Below are 19,486 nucleotides of genomic sequence, written 5' to 3' on the forward strand. Positions count from 1 at the left end.
CCTATCTCTAAGATCTGTCACACTGAAACATAGTAGATGCTCAGTTAATTTTATCATCTGTGTGTGTCTGTGTAATGTAAAATTTTGTTTGGGAACAAAACAAGCTTATACTGCTAAAAGAGTTTTAAAGCCAGTTACCAGTTATCTAGACTAAAAGAAATGGAATCACATCTTACTTTCTCCATGTTGGTTCACAGCAAAGCTGGAGTTCTATGTACAACCTCTGAACCATGAACTGTAGCACATGGTAATTTTGCTTGACCTAGACTCCCTGGCATCCCATTTACTAGGCCAGTGTGCCCATCTTCCAGTAGCTGTGGGTGGTGCTGCCAAAACTCACACCTGTGATCTTTGCTACAGGTGTGTCTTCATGTAACTAGACTTGCTGATCTTCCTCCCTTCCAGAAGTGTCCAGGCAGCCACCACACAGTGATTAACTCAAGCAGTTACAGAAGCCCAGCCTCCTGGCATCAATTGAGGCAAATTCTGGGGCACAGTTGACTCCCAAGAGTTCCCTGAAGGCTCAGGCTTGGTTTCCTTCCTTTCTTTCTTTCTTTTTTTTAAAAATAGTGTACAGTATGATGTTCAGCTTCAGGTGTACTACACAGTAATTTGACATTTGTATACACTATGAAATGATCACTGCAGAAAGTCTAGTAACCATCTGTCCCCATGCCAAGTTATTGCTATATTATTGATCATATTCTTTTTGCTGTATACTATATCCCTGTAGTTTATTTTATAAATGAATGTTTAGACTTTAACAGAATGTATTACAATAACTTATTTTTAATTCAAGTATAATTGATTTACAGTTTGTGCTGTCCAGCAAAGTCAGTCAGTTATATAATAAATGCATTCTGTTTTAGGTAATCTTTTCCGTATGGTTTATCACAAGCTATCCTAGCTTTAATTCCCTTTACCTATTTTGCTTCCACCCCTACCCACCTCTCCTTTGGCAATCACCTTTTATTCTCTGTATCTGTGAATGTGTTGGTTTTGTTTTCTAGATTCCACATATAAGTGAGATCAAATGAGTTCATCTCTGTCTCACTTATTTCAGTTAAGCACAATACCTTTCAGGTCCATCTGTGTTGTCAAAAATGGCAAGATTTCACTTTTTTTTTTTCGCTAACATTCCATTGTATATATATCCCACATTTTCTTTATCCATTCATCTATTGCTGGACACTGGTTATTTTCATATCCTGGCTATTGTAAATAATGTTGCAATGAATATTAGGGTGCATATATCTCTTTGAATTAGTGTTTTTGCTTTTTTTTGGTGGGGGGAGTAAATATCCACAAGTGAAATTGCTGGGTCATATGGCGGTTCTATTTTTAATTTTCAGATGGATCTCTATACCATTTCCCTAGTGATTGCCCCAGTTTTCAGTTCTACTAGCAGTGCACAAGAATTTTCTCCTCTTTACATTTTCACTAACATTTGTTACTTGTTTTCTTTTTGTTGATAGCCATCCTGACAGGAGTGAGATGATAGCTCTTTGTGGTTTTAATTTGCATTTCTCTGGTGATTAGTGAGTATCTTTTCATGTGTCTGTTGGCCATCTGCATGTCTTCTTTGAAAAAGTGTCTATTCGAGTTTTCTGCCCATTTTTAAATTGAGTTGTTTTTTGAATGTTGAATTGTATGAGTTCTTTGTATGTTTTGGATATTAATATCTTAACAGATATATCATGTGCAAATATCTTCTCCCACTCAGTAGGTGGCCTTTTTGTTTTCTTGATGGTGTCCTTGCTGTGCAAAAGCTTTTTAGTTTAACATAGTCACATTTGATTATTTTTGCCCTTATTTTCCTTGTTTGAGAAGACAAAGCAAAACTGTATATATACATATATATTTATAGATAAGATGAATATCCAAGAGTGTACTGCCTGTGTTTTCTTCTTGCAGTTTTATGGTTTCAGGTCTGTATTTAAGTCTTCAATCCATTTGAGTTTGTTTTTGTATATAATGTGAGAAAGTAGTCCAGTTTGATTCTTTTGCATGTAGTTGTCCAGTTTTTCCCACATTATTTACAAGGCTGCCTTTTCCCCATTGTGTATTCTTGTTTCCTTTGTCATAAATTAATTGATCATATAAGCATGGATTTATTTCTGTATTCTCTGTTGCATTCCATTGATTTAAATTACTGTTCTTGTGCCAGTATAATGCTCTTTTGATTACCATAGCTTTGCAGCATAGTTTGCAATCAGGGAACATGATACTTTGTTCTTCTTTCTGTTGATTGCTTTGGTATTTCAGAGACTTTTATGTTTTCATATAAATCTTAAGAATATTCACTGCAGTTATGTGAAAAAATGCCATTAGTTATTTTTATAGGGATTGCATTGAATCTGCAGATTGTGTTTGGTAGTATGATCATTTTAACAGTATTAATTTGACCAGTCCATGAGCATGGTGTCTCTTTCCATCTGCTTGTGTCATCATCAGTTTCTTTCATCATAGTCTTACAGTTTTCTAAGGAGTTTTATAGTTTTATAAGTCATCTCCCTCTTTTTTTTAGATTATTCTTAATAATTTCATTCTTTTTGATGTAATTGTAAATGAGATTGTTTCATTAATTCTCTTTCTGATAGTTAATGTATAGAAATGCAACAGATGTCAGTATATTTTGTAATCTTCAATTTTATTGAATTCATTTATTCTTAGTGTTTTGGATTTAAGACTTTCTGTGTATAGTATCATGTGTTTCTTTGTAATTTGAATTCCCTTTATTTCTTTTCCTTGTCTGTTTTCTGTGGCTAGGATTTTCAGTATTATGTTTCTTGCCTAAGTAAGACTTCTGATACTACGTTGAGTAAAAGTGGTGAGAGTGGGCATCTTTGTCTTGTTCCTCACCTAAAGGGAATGCTTTCATCTTTCCTCTGAATATGATGTTTGCTGTGGGTGTGTCATATACAGATTTTATTATGTTGGAATATGTTTCCATAATACCAACTTTCTTGAGAATTGTTATTATAAATAGATGTTGAATTTTGCCATACGTTTTTTCTGCATTTGTTGAGATGATCACACAATTTTTAGTCTTCAGTTTGTTAATGTGTTATATCACATTGATTAATTTTTGGATGTTAATCCATCCTTGCTTCCCTGGAATAGATCACACTTTATCTTAGTGCATGATCCTTTTAATGTATTGTTGAATTCTGCCTCCAGTTAGAGTAAGTTCTGAGCTTTGCATATGCTCATGTGATTAGGTTGTGTTCACCCAGATTATCTGGGATATTCTTTCTATTTTAATATCTATAACCTTAATTATATCTGGAAAGCACCTTTTGCCATGTAGCATAATATATTCACACTGGAATGGGTAGCCATTCCCTGCTCTGGGCGTGGCTCAAATGGTAAAGAATCTGCCTGCAATGCAGGAGACTCGAGTTCAATCCCTGGGTCAGGAAGATCCTCTGGAAAAGGGAATGACTACCCACTCCAGTATTGTTAGAAGGAGAATTCCATGGACAGAGGAGCCTGGTGGGCCATATTGTCACAAAGAGTCGGATACAACTGAGCGACTAACACTGATTTCCTTTAGGATTGACTGGTTTTATCACCTTGCTGTCCAAGCGACTTTTTTTTTTTTTCCCATTTATTTTTATTAATTGGAGGCTAATTACTTTACAATATTGTAGTGGTTTTTGTCCAAGCAACTCTTAAGAGTCTTCTCCAGCTTCACAGCTCAAAAGCATCAATTCTTTGGCCCTCAACCTTCTTTATGGTCCAACTCTCACATCCATACAATACTACTGGAAAAACCATAGTTTTGACTTTATGGACCTTTGTCAACAAAGTGATGTCTCTGCTTTTTATTATGTTGTCTAGGTTCATCATAGCTTTCCTTTCAAGGAGCAAGTGTCTTTTAATTTTGTGACTGCAGTCACCATCTGTGGTTATTTTGGAGGCCAAGAAAATAAAGTCTGTCACTGTTTCACTTTTCCCTCATCTATTTGCCATGGGACTGGATGTGATGGGACCAGGACTGGATGGGACTGGATGTCATGATCTTAGGGTTTTGAATGTTGAATTTTAAGCCAGCTTTTTCACACTCCTTTTTCACCCTCATCAAGAGACTTTTTAGTTCCTCTATACTTTTTGCCATTAGAGTGGAACCATCTGCATATCTGAGGTTGATATTTCTCCTGGCAATCTTGATTCCAGCTTGTGATTCATCCAACCCAGCTTTTCACATGATGTACTCTGCATATAAGTTAAATAAGCAGGGTAACAATATACACCCTTATCTACTCCTTTCCCAGTTTTGAACTTGTCTGTTGTTCCAGGTCTGGTTCTAACTTTTGCTTTTTGACCTGCATACAGGTTTATTACGAGACAGATAAGGTGATCTGGTACTCCCATTTCTTTAAGAATTTTCCACAATTTGTTGTGAACCACATAGTCAAAGACTTTAGCATAGTCAATGAAGCAGAAGTAGATGTTTGTCTGGAATTCCCTTGCTTTTTCAATGATCCAGTGGATGTTGGCAATTTGATCTCTGGTTCTTCTGCCTTTTTAAAATCTGGCTTATACATTTGAAAGTTCTTGGTTCATGTATTGTTGAAGCCTAACTTGAAGGATTTTGAGCATTACCTTGTTAACATGTGAAATGAGCATAACATTCTTTGGCCATGCCTTTACTTGGTATTGGAATGAAAACTGACCTTTTCCAGTCCTGTGGCCACTGCTGAGTTTTCCAGATTTGCTGGCATATTGAGTGGAACACTTTCACAGCATCATCTTTTAGGATTTGCAGTAGTTCAGCAGGAATTCCATCACCTCCACTAGCTTTGTTCATGATAACGCCTTCTAAGGCCCACTTGACTTCACATTCCAGGATGTCTGACTCTAGGTGAGTGACCGCAGCATCATGGTTATCCGGGTCATTACGACCTTTTTTGTATAGTTCTTTTGGGTATTCTTGCCACCTCTTTTTAATCTTTTCTGCTTTGGTTAAATCTTTGCCCTTTATGTCTTTTGTTGTGCCCATCTTTACATGAAATGTCCCCTTGATATCTTCAATTTTCTTGAGATATCTAGTCTTTCCCATTCTATCATTTTCCTCTGTTTCTTTGCATTGTTCACGTAAGAAGGCTTCCTTATCTCTCCTTGCTGTGCTCTGGAACTCTGCAGTCAGTTGTGTATATCTTTTCCTTTCTCCTTGCTTTTAGCTTCTCTCCTCTCAGCTATTTGTGAGGCCTCCTCAGACAACCACTTTGCCTTCTTGAATTTCTTTTTTTGAGGGATGGTTTTGATCATCACGTCCTGTTCAATGTTACGAACCTCCATTCATAGTTCTTCATTCACTCTGTCTACCAGATCTAAGCCTTTGAATTTAGTCATCACCTCACTATCTAGTCATAGGGATTTGATTTAGGTCACAAATGGCCCTTTTCCCTACTTTCTTTGATTTAAGGCTTAATTTTGCAATAAGAATTATTGGAGTCACTTTAACTCATTATTTCTGTCTCCAGAGTACCTCATGAAGTTGCAGTCAAGCTGCTCTGTAAGGTTGCAGGCATCTGAAAGCTTCACTAAGTTTGGACAGCCCACTTCTATGATGATTTGTTCATCTGACTGTTGGCAGGCCGCCTCAGTTTCATGTCGTATGGGCCTCTCCATAGGTTTCAGCTTAAATGTCCTTACGGCATGGTAGCTGGCTTCTCCCAGAGTGAGTGACCCAAGAATGTAAGCAAGAAGAATGCCATGATGTCTTTTATGATGAAGCCTCAGAATACAGTTACTTCTACTGTATTTTTTTTGTTAGAACTGAGTTATTAAGTCCAGTCTTCAGGCACTACAGGTTAAGATATTTAAGCTTCATCTTATAAAAGGAATATAAAAAATTTGTGAACATATTTTAAACTCCCATACAGAGATTTGGTGTTTCTTTTTTTCTGAGATTGCTAGGTTGATTATTTTTAATTTATTTAATTTATTTTAAATTGGAGAATAATTGCTTTACAATGTTTTGTTGGTTTCTGTCATACAACAGTGTATACATATGCCCTCTCCCTCTTTTTGAAGATACTCTAGACTAGGGGTTGACAAACTTTCTATAAAAGGCCAGATAAGATTTTAAATATTTCTTGCTTTGTGAGGCTATTTTGTCTCTGTTATAACTGCTCAACTCTGCTGTGAAATGAAACCATATGAAAGTAACCATAGACAGTATGTAAGTGAATGGATATAATAGTATTTTAATAAAACTTTATTTACCAAGATAGATGGTGGGCTGGTGGGCTGTAGTCTGCGGATTCCTACTGATAAAGAGATGAAAAGGGTAGAGGATTATTAAGCAGAAGAAACAGGATGTTTCAGAACATAATTATTGTTCATTTAAGAGTATAAAGATAGCAAAAAAAGAAGTCTTTTTCATGTACTAGAAAGTTTACTGCAAAATTGTTTATAGTAGAAAAACATAGAAAACATATTTACACATACCAATTCTGAAGTCATAAATATTATTGAGATTAAAAACTAAAATGCAAAGCTTTGTACAGTGCAGACAGCTGTCATTTATGTAAATGAGAAAACAATGTATTCTATTGTTAGATTTCACTATTTATGAGGACATTCATATGTAGTAAATGCATAGAACATGGATGAGAAGGATAGACACCAAGTTTAGATGATGGTTTCTCTCTAGAAGAGTGGAAGTGGTGAAGGTTGAGGGACTTAGTTTCTGTTGTATTTCTGACTTAAAATTTTTTATAAATAGAAGTACCCTCAGCATAAAATTTGCCACTTAAACCATTCTTAAGTGTACAGTTCAGTAGTATTAAGTATATCCACATTGTTGTGCAACCGATCTCCAGAACTTTTCCATTTTGCAAAATCAAAACTCTATACCCGTTAAACAACTCTGCATTTCCCCTGTCCTCAGTCCCTGGCAATGATCAGTCTAGTTTTTGTTTCTATGAGTTTGACTGTTGTTTTTATGGCTCATATAAATAAGATCATACAGTATTTGTTTTTTGGGACTGCTTTATTTCACTAAGCATAGTATCCTCAAATTTCATCCAAGTTGTAATAGGTGGATGAATCGTCTTATATCCTTTTAAAGCTGAGTAATACAATGTATATATATATACACACACCACATTTGATTATTCATCCATCTGTTGAAAGACATTTCAGTTGCTTCCACCTTTTGGCTCTTCTCATAATGCTTCTGTGAACATGGATGTGCAAATCTAAAATAGAGTTTTGATGAAATAAATGATCAGTAAATCATTGTGCAATATAGTAGCCTGAGCAAATCTTACAGCCTAAGGGTCTTTTTTTTTTTCTTCCATTCTCCCACAGCACATTTCACTCAACTTTTACTCACAGTATCCACCAAAGCTACTCTAGTCAAGGTTATTAATGTCCTGTATGTTTCTGAGTCCTATGACCATTCCTCTGACCTCATTCTATTAATTGCTCAGCAGCAGTTGATCAGGTGGTCATTCCTACATCCTGTGTTTATCTTCACTTGATTTCCAGGATACTCCTCTCCTTGTTCTATTCCTACCTCTCTTGTTTTTTTCCTCAGTCTTCTTTGCTGGCTCCTCCTCACTTCTCAGACCACTTCATGTTGGAGTGCCCCGGGCTCAGGCCTATGATTTCTCCTCTACTCGCTATGCTTAGTCCCTAGTTGATTTTATCTAGGCTCGTTGCATTAAGTGCTATGTATTCACTGATATCAAATTTGTAATTGTAGCTTTTACTTGTCCCTTCAAATCCAGCTTATCTATTCAGCCACCTACTTAGCATCTCCACTTGAATGTCTAATAGCATCACAGACTTAAAACATGCAAAACCCAATGATTCCTGTAACTCCCACTTCTCCCTAGTCTTCCCTGTCTTGGTATTCCACCTCCGTTCTTCTTATTGTTCAGGCTAAATGCCTTGAAGCCATACTTTACTTTTCTCTTTGTCTAGTCCAAGGCAGTCTTCATGAAATCAAGTGAGCCTCACTTTCAAAGCATATCCAAACTCAATTCCTTGCCATAGCCTTCTCTCTATCATTGTAGTCCAAGATTCTTTTGTCTGTTGCTGGTTTTTTTCCCAGTTTCTTCTACTAGGCCCCATGATTTTTCTCTTACCGCCCTCCTCAATCCAAAACCATGCTTCAGGTCAGCAGCTGGAGGAATCCTTTAAGAATGTGCATCATATCCATATCATGGTTTATCTTTTCTCAGAACCTTCCAGTAGCTCCCCATTTTCCTCAGAGTGAAACTAGTATCCATACAGTGGACTCTAAATATATACCTATCTTCCCATCATCCCCGACCCCTGAACTCTGACCTACCACTTTCCCCATCCCCTATGTAGTAGTAGGCAGGTATGCAAGCATTTGCTCTTTATTACCTTTGCCTGGAATATATGCATAACTGGTTCCCTCATTTCCTTTAGATTTTTGTTCACATATCACTTTTTCCTGAAACTTTCCCTAATCACCCAGTTTAAAATGGCTATGAGTCCCTCACCTCTCAAAGGTCCTGTTCCACCTTCGTGACCTATTTTTAAAACACTTATGACAAACTGATTTGGTCACCTTTTTAAACTCTTTTGCTTCTCTTCTGTTGGAATTTGAAGTGAAAAAAGACAGAGGGGCTGGGATGTTTTTCTGCTTGGTTTACTGCTATATTATCTATATCCCTTATATCAAATTGTTTTTTGTATACATGAATCAGCTGTATCTTAAGACTGATCTGAGTTGATGTTGAGATTATTGAGTTTCTTTCCTGTTGGTTTCTCCAACTGGTTTTATTCCTTAAAAGTAGCAATTAAAAGATACAGCTTCAGAATCTTCTGCACTCTACTTGAAATTTGAGAACATGCTTGTAAATGCTTTCATGGGACTTCTGGGGGTACATAATAAAAGGCCATGCAGTCTCTGGCTTATTTCTTGGAATCTTTGCACTTCAGTATAAGAGGTTGGAGGACCCTGAGGCTGCCATGCTGTGAGGAAGTCCAAGTCACACGGAAAGGCCATATATAGTTGCTCAGATTTAGAATTTCAGGTAAACCTGGCCTTCAAGTCATTTTCTAGCCAAGAAAGCATACAGGTGAAGAAGCCATCTTGGAAGTAAGTGGATCCACCAGCCGCAGCTGTTCCAGCACTCTAATACCATGCTTTAAAAACCAGCCTTCCTTGCTCTGCCTGTTATGAGTTTCTGACCCAGAATTCATGAGCATAATAAAATGGTGGTGATTGGACACCACTAAATTTGGGGTGATTTTTTACATGACAGTAGATTACCAGAATGGTAAGGTGGAAAGGCCAGATATAAATAGTAAATTATTTTTGGATAGAAAGTTAAGTTTTGAATTTTTTTTTTTTTTTTGTCTGCCAAAGAAAGTATGTGGTATGTGCAAACGTTATCCTGTCAGGCTTATCTTGGATGCTAGTGTCCATCCAGATTAACTCACTAGACTTTAGATTCTCATTAACTGCCAAGAAATGTCATCCTGATGAACCACTTGAGGTTTCATGCTCAAAATTCTGGGTTATTGTTATATTTCCATGTTGATCACCTGGAGGAGCTGGCAGTTTTATACCAGCTAAGGCCATCCTAGTCATTAGATTATAGAAAAATAACCTCAGCATCAGTGTCACAGTGAAATAGCCAATTTTCTTCTTTTTATTGTTTTTGAAATGAGAATGGCTGTGATTAGAACTATCCCCCGGAGATCAGCTTTTCAGAATCAGCTGCTATTGAAAATCTGATGTTCTCAGATCTGGAAGGCCAATAGAAACTCACTCATAAAGCTTCTTTTACTCATCAGAAAGGGGAACATGACCAAAGTCTCAGGTTAGGACTGGACAGGGTCCTGACTGCCCATCTCCATGAAGTGCTCTTTTGTCTCATTAAGTGGTTTTTAGCCTGTAGTATGGCTCAAAGGTGAACTTGGGTGCTGGACCAGGCTCTGTGAACCAGCTGAAATGATATGGCATTTTGTTGGTTTATGCTTCTGTATCCATTTCTGGGGATAATCCATAGCTTCCGACTGATTCTTACAGAAATCAGTGACCCAGAAAAGCACAGGAACCGCTGAACTTGATGTTTCAATATTGTCGTTTAAAAACTTACAGAGTAAGTAAAATCTTATTTTCCCTCATCCCTGCACACAGATGCTCCTGGAGAACTTCTTTAGTTTTATTTAAAATCATTGTCTAATGGGTGCATCTTTCAGATGATTAAGGTTAGTTGGAGCACCAGCAACCAACTCATCTTACTCTAAGCTTAGAAAAATTTGGCCAGCACTCACATGTTGAAATCACTTTGCCGTAGTTAAAGCATAGAGAGCTGGGATCTCTACATTCAAAGGCTGAAAACTCTGAGACCAACTTAATACAAATCCATTTTTCATGTGCACCACCATCCAGTGTGGGTGTTCAATAGGCTTTTCATTTGGCATTTCAGGAATCCAGGTTCCTTTCATCTTGGGGTTCTGCCACCTTCTTGGCTCTTGTGTTCCTTTAGCAGCAGGCAGAAAAAGAGGGAGAAATGAGGACAGGGTAAGAGATTTTTAAGGCCTTGAGTTCCTCATTTTTACCCATATTCCACTGGCCAGAAATAAGTCACATGGTCTCACCTGAAACAAGGGTGGTGGTGATGGTATTTCCTAACAATAACTCCACGCTAATGAAGAGGAACACAAATCTTTATTGGGCAACTGATCCTTTCTGCTACAATCAGAGTGTGCTTTTTAAGGATCCCAAATCTGATAGATAAATAAAGTGGCTGAGATGGAACTTTTAGGCAATCCATAAACTTTTCCTAGTGGCTCAGCTGGTAATGAATCTGTGTGCAATTCAGGAGACCTGGATTTGATCCCTGGGTTGGAAAGATCCCCTGCAGAAGGGAAAAGTTTCCCACTCCAGTATTCTGGCCTTGAGAATTCCAAGGGGTCGCAAAGAGTTGGACCCGACTGAGTGACTTTTACATAAAGTCTTCATGTGGCTCATAATCTTCACTTACCTGACACCTTAAGAATTAAGGTGATCCTCAGAAACCGTGAAGTCAGAGTTGATTGAAATATGTTTAAAGGAAAATTACAATTCTTGGGTAATTGGAAATTTTTTTTTTAAGGAGTGACGGAGATTTGGGGCTGGTTTTTGAACTGGTTTATAATAGGACTTGTATAGTCACAACAAAGAGAACTCTGTTTTCATTTTTGCAAAGCTATTGCTACAAGTTTAGCTTTGTTATTGCATGTTTGCCCTTAAAAATGTTTTCATGCTTGGCAGAAATTTTAATGGCACATGTTTTTGCCCTAATGGTTTTTATTTTTGTTGTGTTGCTTAGTTGCTTCACAATTATTTTTGTTTGTTTTATACACGCTTAACCTCTCTCCTCAAATTATCTTATAATTTTTATTCTGAAAGTTTACTGGCTATGGTATGAAATTATGAGTTTCATTCTCAGTGTTTTTCATTAAGATACTTTTGATACCACATGTTATTAGAGTTGTTGACCTACCTATGAAATGTATTTCTTCTATGACTTACTGTGGAACAGTTCTGACAGGGTACTTACTTTCTGTTTTCTCATCTGTAAGATTTTATTGATCCAGTGAACTCCAACAATCTTGGAAATAATGTTGAGGGCTAAGTCGACTTTTTCTTTTTTAAAGGCTGAATTCCTTATGTGATGTATCTGATAATATACTGAAATTGGGTTCAGTAATACTTGGACTCATTCCGTACAGAAATATTTTATGGGGAAAAATGTCCTAACTGACGTTGAGACCATTTTAAATAATGCCTGAGCACCAATTTTAATGCTTCTCAAAATCAAGTTTGAGAAGTAGTTTTGCATAACTCTGCAGATTTGTGCCAGTGATGCTTTGAGGAGAAAATATACTGTAGTCCAGAGGTGTAGCAGTTATTCCCCAGTACTGGTCCCTAGATGTATGCACCATGGTCCGTGACCATGCTCTTCTTGGGCTGCTGGGAAATAAGAACACAGTAATAGGATATGGGTGAAAGGTTGCCTGTTTTGTTAACCCTGGAATCCAGGGAAGGACTATCTTTTTCTCTGTGACTCTGTTCTGAAAAATTTCTTTCTTGATGAAATGTTCTTTCTTAATGAAATGGTGATGATAATAGATGTTAGTAATGGTGGAGGTAGGGTTATTTTTAATGTCTTTACTTGGATAAAGCCAGATATTATATTGCTCCTCTTCTTTAACACTCAAAGTTTTTCTTTTCCTTTTATTTATTTATTTATTTATTTTTTATTAGTTGGAGGCTAATTACTTCACAACATTTCAGTGGGTTTTGTCATACATTGATATGAATCAGCCATGGAGTTACACGTATTCCCCCCCAAAATGTTTGTGGTCCAGCGGAGTGTAAAGTCGTTCAGTCATGTCTGACTCTTTGTGACCCCATGGATGGCCCATGGAACTCCCCAGCCCAGAATACTGGAGTGGATAGCTGTTCCCTTCTCCAAGTGATCTTCCCAACCCAGGGAACATAAAGATCTAGCACTACTCCATGATGATGTTAAATGACTTTTTTGGAAGCAAATAAATCTTATAGCATTATCCATAGGTGACTTATAATTCAAATAAGTCTTAATGGAATTATTCCATAGGTGAGTAACTGTACCAGCAATTTTGACATGTGTAAGCATTTTTGTTTATTCCTGTCATTGGCTACTTTCATAAAACTGTTGATAATTATCATTAAGAAAAATAAAGTATTAAGTGAACAACTTTATCTCTTCTCTTCTGCCAAGGCTGTCTTTCAGTCTTGATAGACGTTTTTTTTAGAGACATACAAAAAGTAAGCCTTGAAGATTAAAATTGTAAATTACATTTTTTTGCTTTTTATCTATAAAGAATTTCTTCAGTCTATATCTGGCTTTAACCATTTTTTTTCTCCCTTCCAACACTGTTGATATTAATGCCAGTTTTAATTTCTTGGCATCATGAATGCACAAACATATCACACACAGATGTGGTTTTGAACAAGGACTGAAACTGTAAATTAGGAAGCAAGAGATTCACAGGGTTTCATCAGACCAATTCACTGCAAAAAGTGTCACAGTTGTATTGAAAATGTTTTAAATTGCTCATTTCAAACCTACTTCAGTAGCAAAATACCATGCGTGCAGCAGATTTGCAACCACGTTAGTCATTTTCTTTCCTCTGTTTCCTTGCTGTGTTTGTATTGGGAGCACAGAGTAATGTAATTTAGTAAATTATGATTTGATGGCTGGGCAACAGCCCCAGTGTTGAACAGTATTTGGATTATGATTACTTGCTGGCTTTGTCACAGTTGACATTAATTATTGATGGAAGTTTCAGAAATAGCGCATGTGCCAGGAGCTTTTCACCGGATCGCATGCTCCAGGCAGCAGGGATGCTAACGAGGGTGGGGGAAGAGGCACCTGTGGCTTGTTTATGTCTGTACACTGCGAGCCTGGACCGGGTGGGCTGAGTGGTACCTGTGCAAAAGTCATGGTGTAACGGAAGGATGAACCGTCAGGCTTATTTCTATCGTGTTCCTCCCCAGGAATTACACCGAAGAAGCCAACTTCAGCCGGAGCCAGCCAAGACGAAGGCTCTCCAGACTGTCATTGAAATGAAGGTAGGAGCTATTCACATTTTTCAAAAACAGCTGTTTCCCCGGAGTTTGTTCTAAACTTGATGGTGACTAACACAAACACATGAAATGTACGGTTGTTTTTCCTTAGGCACCCTGATGGGTGCTTTTTCTTCTGGATTTCTTTTTTCTTTTTTGCCTTCTTGGGTATATTTAATTTATTGGCCCTTTAATGAGGATGCTTTTTCTGGGCAAAAGAATAAAGGGGCTCAAGTATCCATCCTTTGGCAGAAAGGAGCTGGCTTCATTTCTAAAGCGTAGCCAGTCCTTTCAACCCTAAGGGAGGTTTTGTGTGTGCTTTAAAAGTAAATTTCTAAAGCTAGAATAGTTCTTTTTTCTTCTTTCCATTTACATGACAATGAAAAGACACCTTGAGAAACTAAGATTTGACAAAGATAAGTTGTTTTTTGTGAAGTGGAGGTGTTAAATAATTAAAATTATGCTATCAGCAAAATTTACTTTTCAAAGAATAATAACTTTCTTATGACTTCAGTATTTTCTACTAAGTCTGAAATTAATAATAATTTATTAAACACAAAGTACTCTATTTAACTGGGGAAGCATAGAGATATTTAAAAGAAGCAAAGATCCTCCTGGATGGATTTAGGACATTTAAAGAATAATGTAGTATATAATGATGACTGAGCCATTAAGAAACCAATCTATGAAACCCAGTTGTTCTGTCAGTTTATAAAGATTTGAAGTCTTTTACTTTCAGTTTTTGCCAAAAGGAAGCAAATAGTAGAGTATTTCTTGTAAGAATAAGTAATTATTGATTTTTAGTTCCGTGAAGAAAAAAATTCATAATGATGATGTTTGCAATTTCGATATTTCATGCCTAAGTATAACATTTGAGAGTTTGCTGGTCACCATTTTTCTACAAAAGAATTCTAAAGCTTGCTGATAGGGTAATGATTTTTCTGTCTCGGAACACATTATTTTGAAATGTCTGCCAAAAAATTCCCAAGTCTGGGGGGGGAGGAAACTAATACAAGCTACTGAGTTCCTGGCATTACAAGTCTAACTTGAGTTTTGTTTTTTTTTCCCTAGTCAATGACAATGTCTTCATCCAAGTGGATTTTTTTTTTTGTTTTGAAATAACGTAGAACATTTACTTTAAGATTTTATGTCTCCTGAATGAGGCTACATGATTCATGGTACTTATAAATACATTTGCAGCAAATTGATTTGAAAAAATATTATCAAAGGGATCAAATGCCAGTAAGATTAAAAAATAATTGCTAATCTTGGCTCATCGATTCTTTTTGGATTTGCATAATTTTGACTTATTTTGTAAGTAAGCTCCCTATTCTACACTTCTAGGGGAGTGTAGAATCTTGTAACAGAGATTTCTTCCTCACTTCACATTGGAACCAAACTTGAAATTTGGCTAAGGCTTAAAAAAAAAAAAAAAAAAAAAAGAATAGAAAAGGAAAAAGACAAGACAAAAGATTTTATTTCAGTTTTCTGTGAAGAGTCATTCAGTCCCCTTTCTACCTACCTCCCCAGTTCCAACACAATTAATAATAGAAGAGGATGTATATAAAACTATTTCCAAAGCATTCCTTTTTCTTTTTTTTTTTAAAGGAAAGATTGTGTTTCAAAACTCTTCGGAGAAACCAGGAGTGGCATCTCTCTCAGAGTAGTGGTCATTTTCCTGTTAAATGTCTCTGTACAAAGACTGTTAGTGCTTTTTTGTGATTTTAAGTGTAAAGTCTGTTTGCTTGTAGCTTGCTCTTTTTAGCATCATATGTTTTATTAGAAAACAAAAAATAGTAATTGTTATTTCTATTTAATAGTTAATTAAAAACACACCTTTGGGCTATCTACATAAAAAGGCCATATAAAATATGTTTTAAATTATAAAATATAATTATTAGGGCAAGTTCACTCCATATGTTATCAGTAAATTGAGTCTGGAATTTTGTTTTTACTTAAATGGATGCCAGTGATGCTGATTGGTAAAAGAACACATTTTCAGGACAATTGATAATCAATATACTGTCAGGGAACTGAGTCTGGAGTTCTTCTGTTGTCTTTGGGTGCCTCTTAATTCACAAAGCACTGCCTTCTGTTTTGTCAGTGGACAAGACTGGGTCCCATTAGCATCTATACTCAGCGTGCATAAATTGAGTTATGGGGGCAGCTGGTAGAAGGTCATCTCCTCAGTCATGTGTATAAGGTTGTGATGAAGGCTGTGGTCTCTTCTGATTTTGTATATTATGTTCCTGTGAAATGGGAGGGAATATTGGAAACCCATATTTTATAAGCATTAGGGTTGACTACCAAATAGAACTAACCCTTAAAACTAATAGGTGTAACTTGAGACATGGTTGTATTTTATTTTTAACACCTTTGGATAAAGGTGTCATATACTACCTTGGCAAAATCTGAAGTTAAAAGGAGCTTTCCTGGAGTCAGTTGGATATTTAGTTTCGGGGAGGTGACATGAATTTAGAAGCTACCCCTACTTTTCTCTTACTTCTTAAAGAAACTGAGGGTGAAATTATGAGTCCTCATCTTCTCCAAAAATATACCTTGTATCAACTCAGAAAGTTGTTATGAAAATCTGTGAAATCTTGCCCTAATTAGAGTTCTTTTAGAGCCACAGTCTGGTAGTTCTAGTAGATGTCTATGTACATCTCTGGGCTTTTAGAGTTGTGAAAATACGTCTCTGTGGGGGAGGGCCGTCTGCATACACCGAAGTGGGGGCCACTCTCTTGCAGTCATCACACTCACTGTCAGCCAGCTCAGTCGGGGGGGCCAAAGTCACCTGAATAAATATGAAAGGAAGCACAGTAAATGGAGTTATTTGTGATTTATCTTCTTGCAGGAAGCTCCGAGTTTTAATTTTGATCCTGATTTGGTCTGGCAGGTATGTTCCAGGTTTGCACTTACAACATTGTGTCTTTCAGAAAAATTAGTTTTCCTATAGATGTTGCAGTGCTCCTCCTTTTCTTGCTTTTGTGACCAAAGATTCTTTACTAAACTTCCCTTTCCTGCTCCTATGGAGAACTGTCAATTAAAAACATAGTTAAATGATGTCCCCCCCCCCTTTTCTTTTAATTCCTTGAAAAGAATGTGTTTTAACCTATTTCTGTTATAAATTTGACATGTCATAAACATGATGTTCAAAAGTTTCACTTTCTTGGGTTCATTCATAAATCTGTATCTAGTGTTTTTTTAAAAATGAAAATGAATTATGGTAGCGACAGTACTTGTCACATAATCTCTATTTATTTTCTTTGTTAGTTAAAACTTTTAAGTGAATGAAAATCTAATTTAAAATGGCTAAAGCCTAAAGGAAATGTATTGACTCATGTAACTGGGAAAAACAAGATATTGTTCAGGAATAGTTTGCTCTTGGGGCTAAAAGATGCTAACAGATTCCATTTTCTCTCATTCAGTCTCTCAATTTAGCTTTCTTCATGTAAGTCTGTTTTCAGACAGTCCCTTTATGCGTGTCTGAGCAAAGTGGCTGCAGCATCTCCAGCAATCACAGATGGAAGGGATAGGGAGAAGGTTGTGTTTTTAAAAAATGCAAAAAATAAGAAAAAAAAAAAAAAAGGAAAAACCACCAACCCTAGAATAAGAACAATTACTGAGATGGAATGTAAAATTTCACTCCAAATTTAATAATTCAGGCTGTAAGAAAAAACTTGAAATTCTCTAAATTCCATTAGTTTAATAAATTAAATGGCATTCATCAAGAAAAACTTTGTTCACGCTAAATTCAGCACAGTTTATCAGATGGGATATATGAGTGATATATGGATTTTGGTAAGAGTTGCAGATAATATACTTGGTCTGGTGAACTTGTTAGCTAAAGTGGATTAAGAAGCTAGGAGCGTAATGTGAATATATGACAATATTTCTGTGGCAACTGAAGTGAGAATTGTGGTTATTTAGGTTTCCTGTCACATAATCAGCTGTGACACTTTTTGTGTCATGAGTGGTTCTTCTTGTGTAACATTTATCCCCACTAAGCTTTTCTGTGGAAACTGAGTAGTAAGCAGTTCAAGACTGAACTTGACCAAGTTGCTGCCTCATAGATGTGCTACTGGTGAAAGAATATGACTTTGTGTTCAAGTGGTACCTCTAATGGTGAGGTTGATCTTTTGATTTTAAATCCATAAACCAAGCCTTGTCTTTGTGTTCAGGCAGATGTCTGCTGTTATTCTGCATGGGTTGACTGACCTGTAGTTGAGCTAATTTTCCGTAAAGAGATAGCTTGGTGTTTGATCAAATTCAAGCAGTTCAGTTTCACCAGGCGTGGAAGGGATACACTGGAGCATGGGAAGGCAAAAACTACCTGGTAACTTTTCCCAGCATCACATAATTAGGAAGGGAAAGATTTCAATTTCAAACCTTGGCCATTGAATGCATCCCACTTCCCACTGTGAATGTAATTTGAGTCCTGGGATCTAGTCAGGAATACCATGAAGTGGCTGAAATGTTTTCTTTGGCTCGAGGGCCTACCTAGGTTTATGTTGCTCATCTTTTGAACTGTTATTTTATATGAGTCAAAACGTGGCAGTCAAATTTATTTTTTCTCCCAAGATTATGTGTTCAATGCAAATTTGTGTCAATTCGTTTTTCTAGTCAAGGCATTATGATGGATCTTAGGCCTTAAAAATAGGCCATGGCTCTTTTTGTGGCTACTAAGAAGTATTAACAGCAAGGAAAAAAATCAAAACAAAAAACAACTACCTATATCACCAGTGACATCTACAGCTGAAACACCACTAACCACACATGGAGAACTAGGTGTGAGGCATCTGACATGTAATAACCCATGAGTAGGCATGAGTAGCCAAATTTCACAGATGAAAAAGCCATGTTTTAGAGAAAATGAGCAGCCTGCCCAAGGTCCTGCAGCAGGTAGGTTGGCAGCTGAGAGATGAACACAAGTTTCTTCTCTAAAGTTCTTAAACTCCTTCCTCTTACAGTCTGCTTTTGCTGAAGACAATTCCTAAGTTCAGCTGGTTTTTCTTTCTATGCTTTGAAAATTATGCACTGAGTTTTGCATCTTAGAATAGGCAGTTCATGAGAGCTCAAGAGGTCTATTTGATATTTTTTGTAAGCTGCAATATTATACTTTGTGCTGTAGTAAGATTCATCCTTTTCACATGTATATGTTATCAGCCCTGCAAATGGGCCTCCAAAATATGTACCCTACAGCCAACATATACCCTGTGTTTTTTTTTTTCTTTCCTGGATTTTAAGTGTTGTCCTGAAACCTTTATAGCAACCTGGAGCATAGCTCACTTAAACTTGTAAAGCCCTGTGTTTTTGATGTGCACTATCCACTTACAATATAAGAAATTATCCTTTAGCTTATTTTTTCTTGAGAAGGTTCTTCATCTTCTCATCTTTCAGCTTTAAAAAAAAGCCTTGTCCCATTTAACTATTTTCCTTAAATAAGGGAAAAAAAATGTGGGTTTTAAGTGATAGCCAGAAAAAGCAAAATGTCAAGTTAAATGTTAGCTCTGGATGATATATGGTTGTCATTTAGAAGCAGGGAAGATTTTTTTTTTTAATGTAACTTTTTTTGCTCAAACTCTTCTTATATGTGTTTTAACTCTAAATGTTTGAGCCACTAATTTATAATTCCTGCTATAAACAGGTTTATTTTGTGTGAATATAACTCATGAAGTTGAATTACAAATACCACTGCTTACCAAGCAGCTTTTTTGTGCACAGCACCATGGTGGGCCTTTCACAAAAAGTGAGTGCTCAGTCTTTAAGGGCCTAATGGAAGGAATAGGGCTTTTATACAAGCCAGGATCTAAATAGTGACCTAAGAACGGCAAAATGGGCTGCAAAAGCTCAGAGGATATTACATAAGAAAGGGACAGGGAATGT

The 19,486-nt window shown here is 36.7% G+C and overlaps 1 protein-coding gene across 1 annotated transcript in view; it reads left to right on the forward strand.

The window, feature by feature from the left end:
- ERC2 (ELKS/RAB6-interacting/CAST family member 2) overlaps nt 1-19,486 on the forward strand; it is a 919,595-nt gene that overhangs the window by 228,131 nt on the left and 671,978 nt on the right. Inside the window, exon 3 of the mRNA XM_065935028.1 lies at nt 13,532-13,606. Within this exon, the coding sequence (XP_065791100.1) occupies nt 13,532-13,606 (75 nt within the window). The remainder of the gene's footprint in view (nt 1-13,531; nt 13,607-19,486) is intronic.

The sequence above is a fragment of the Muntiacus reevesi genome, chromosome 4 (genome assembly GCF_963930625.1).
Source record: "Muntiacus reevesi chromosome 4, mMunRee1.1, whole genome shotgun sequence".
Taxonomy (NCBI): domain Eukaryota; kingdom Metazoa; phylum Chordata; class Mammalia; order Artiodactyla; family Cervidae; genus Muntiacus; species Muntiacus reevesi.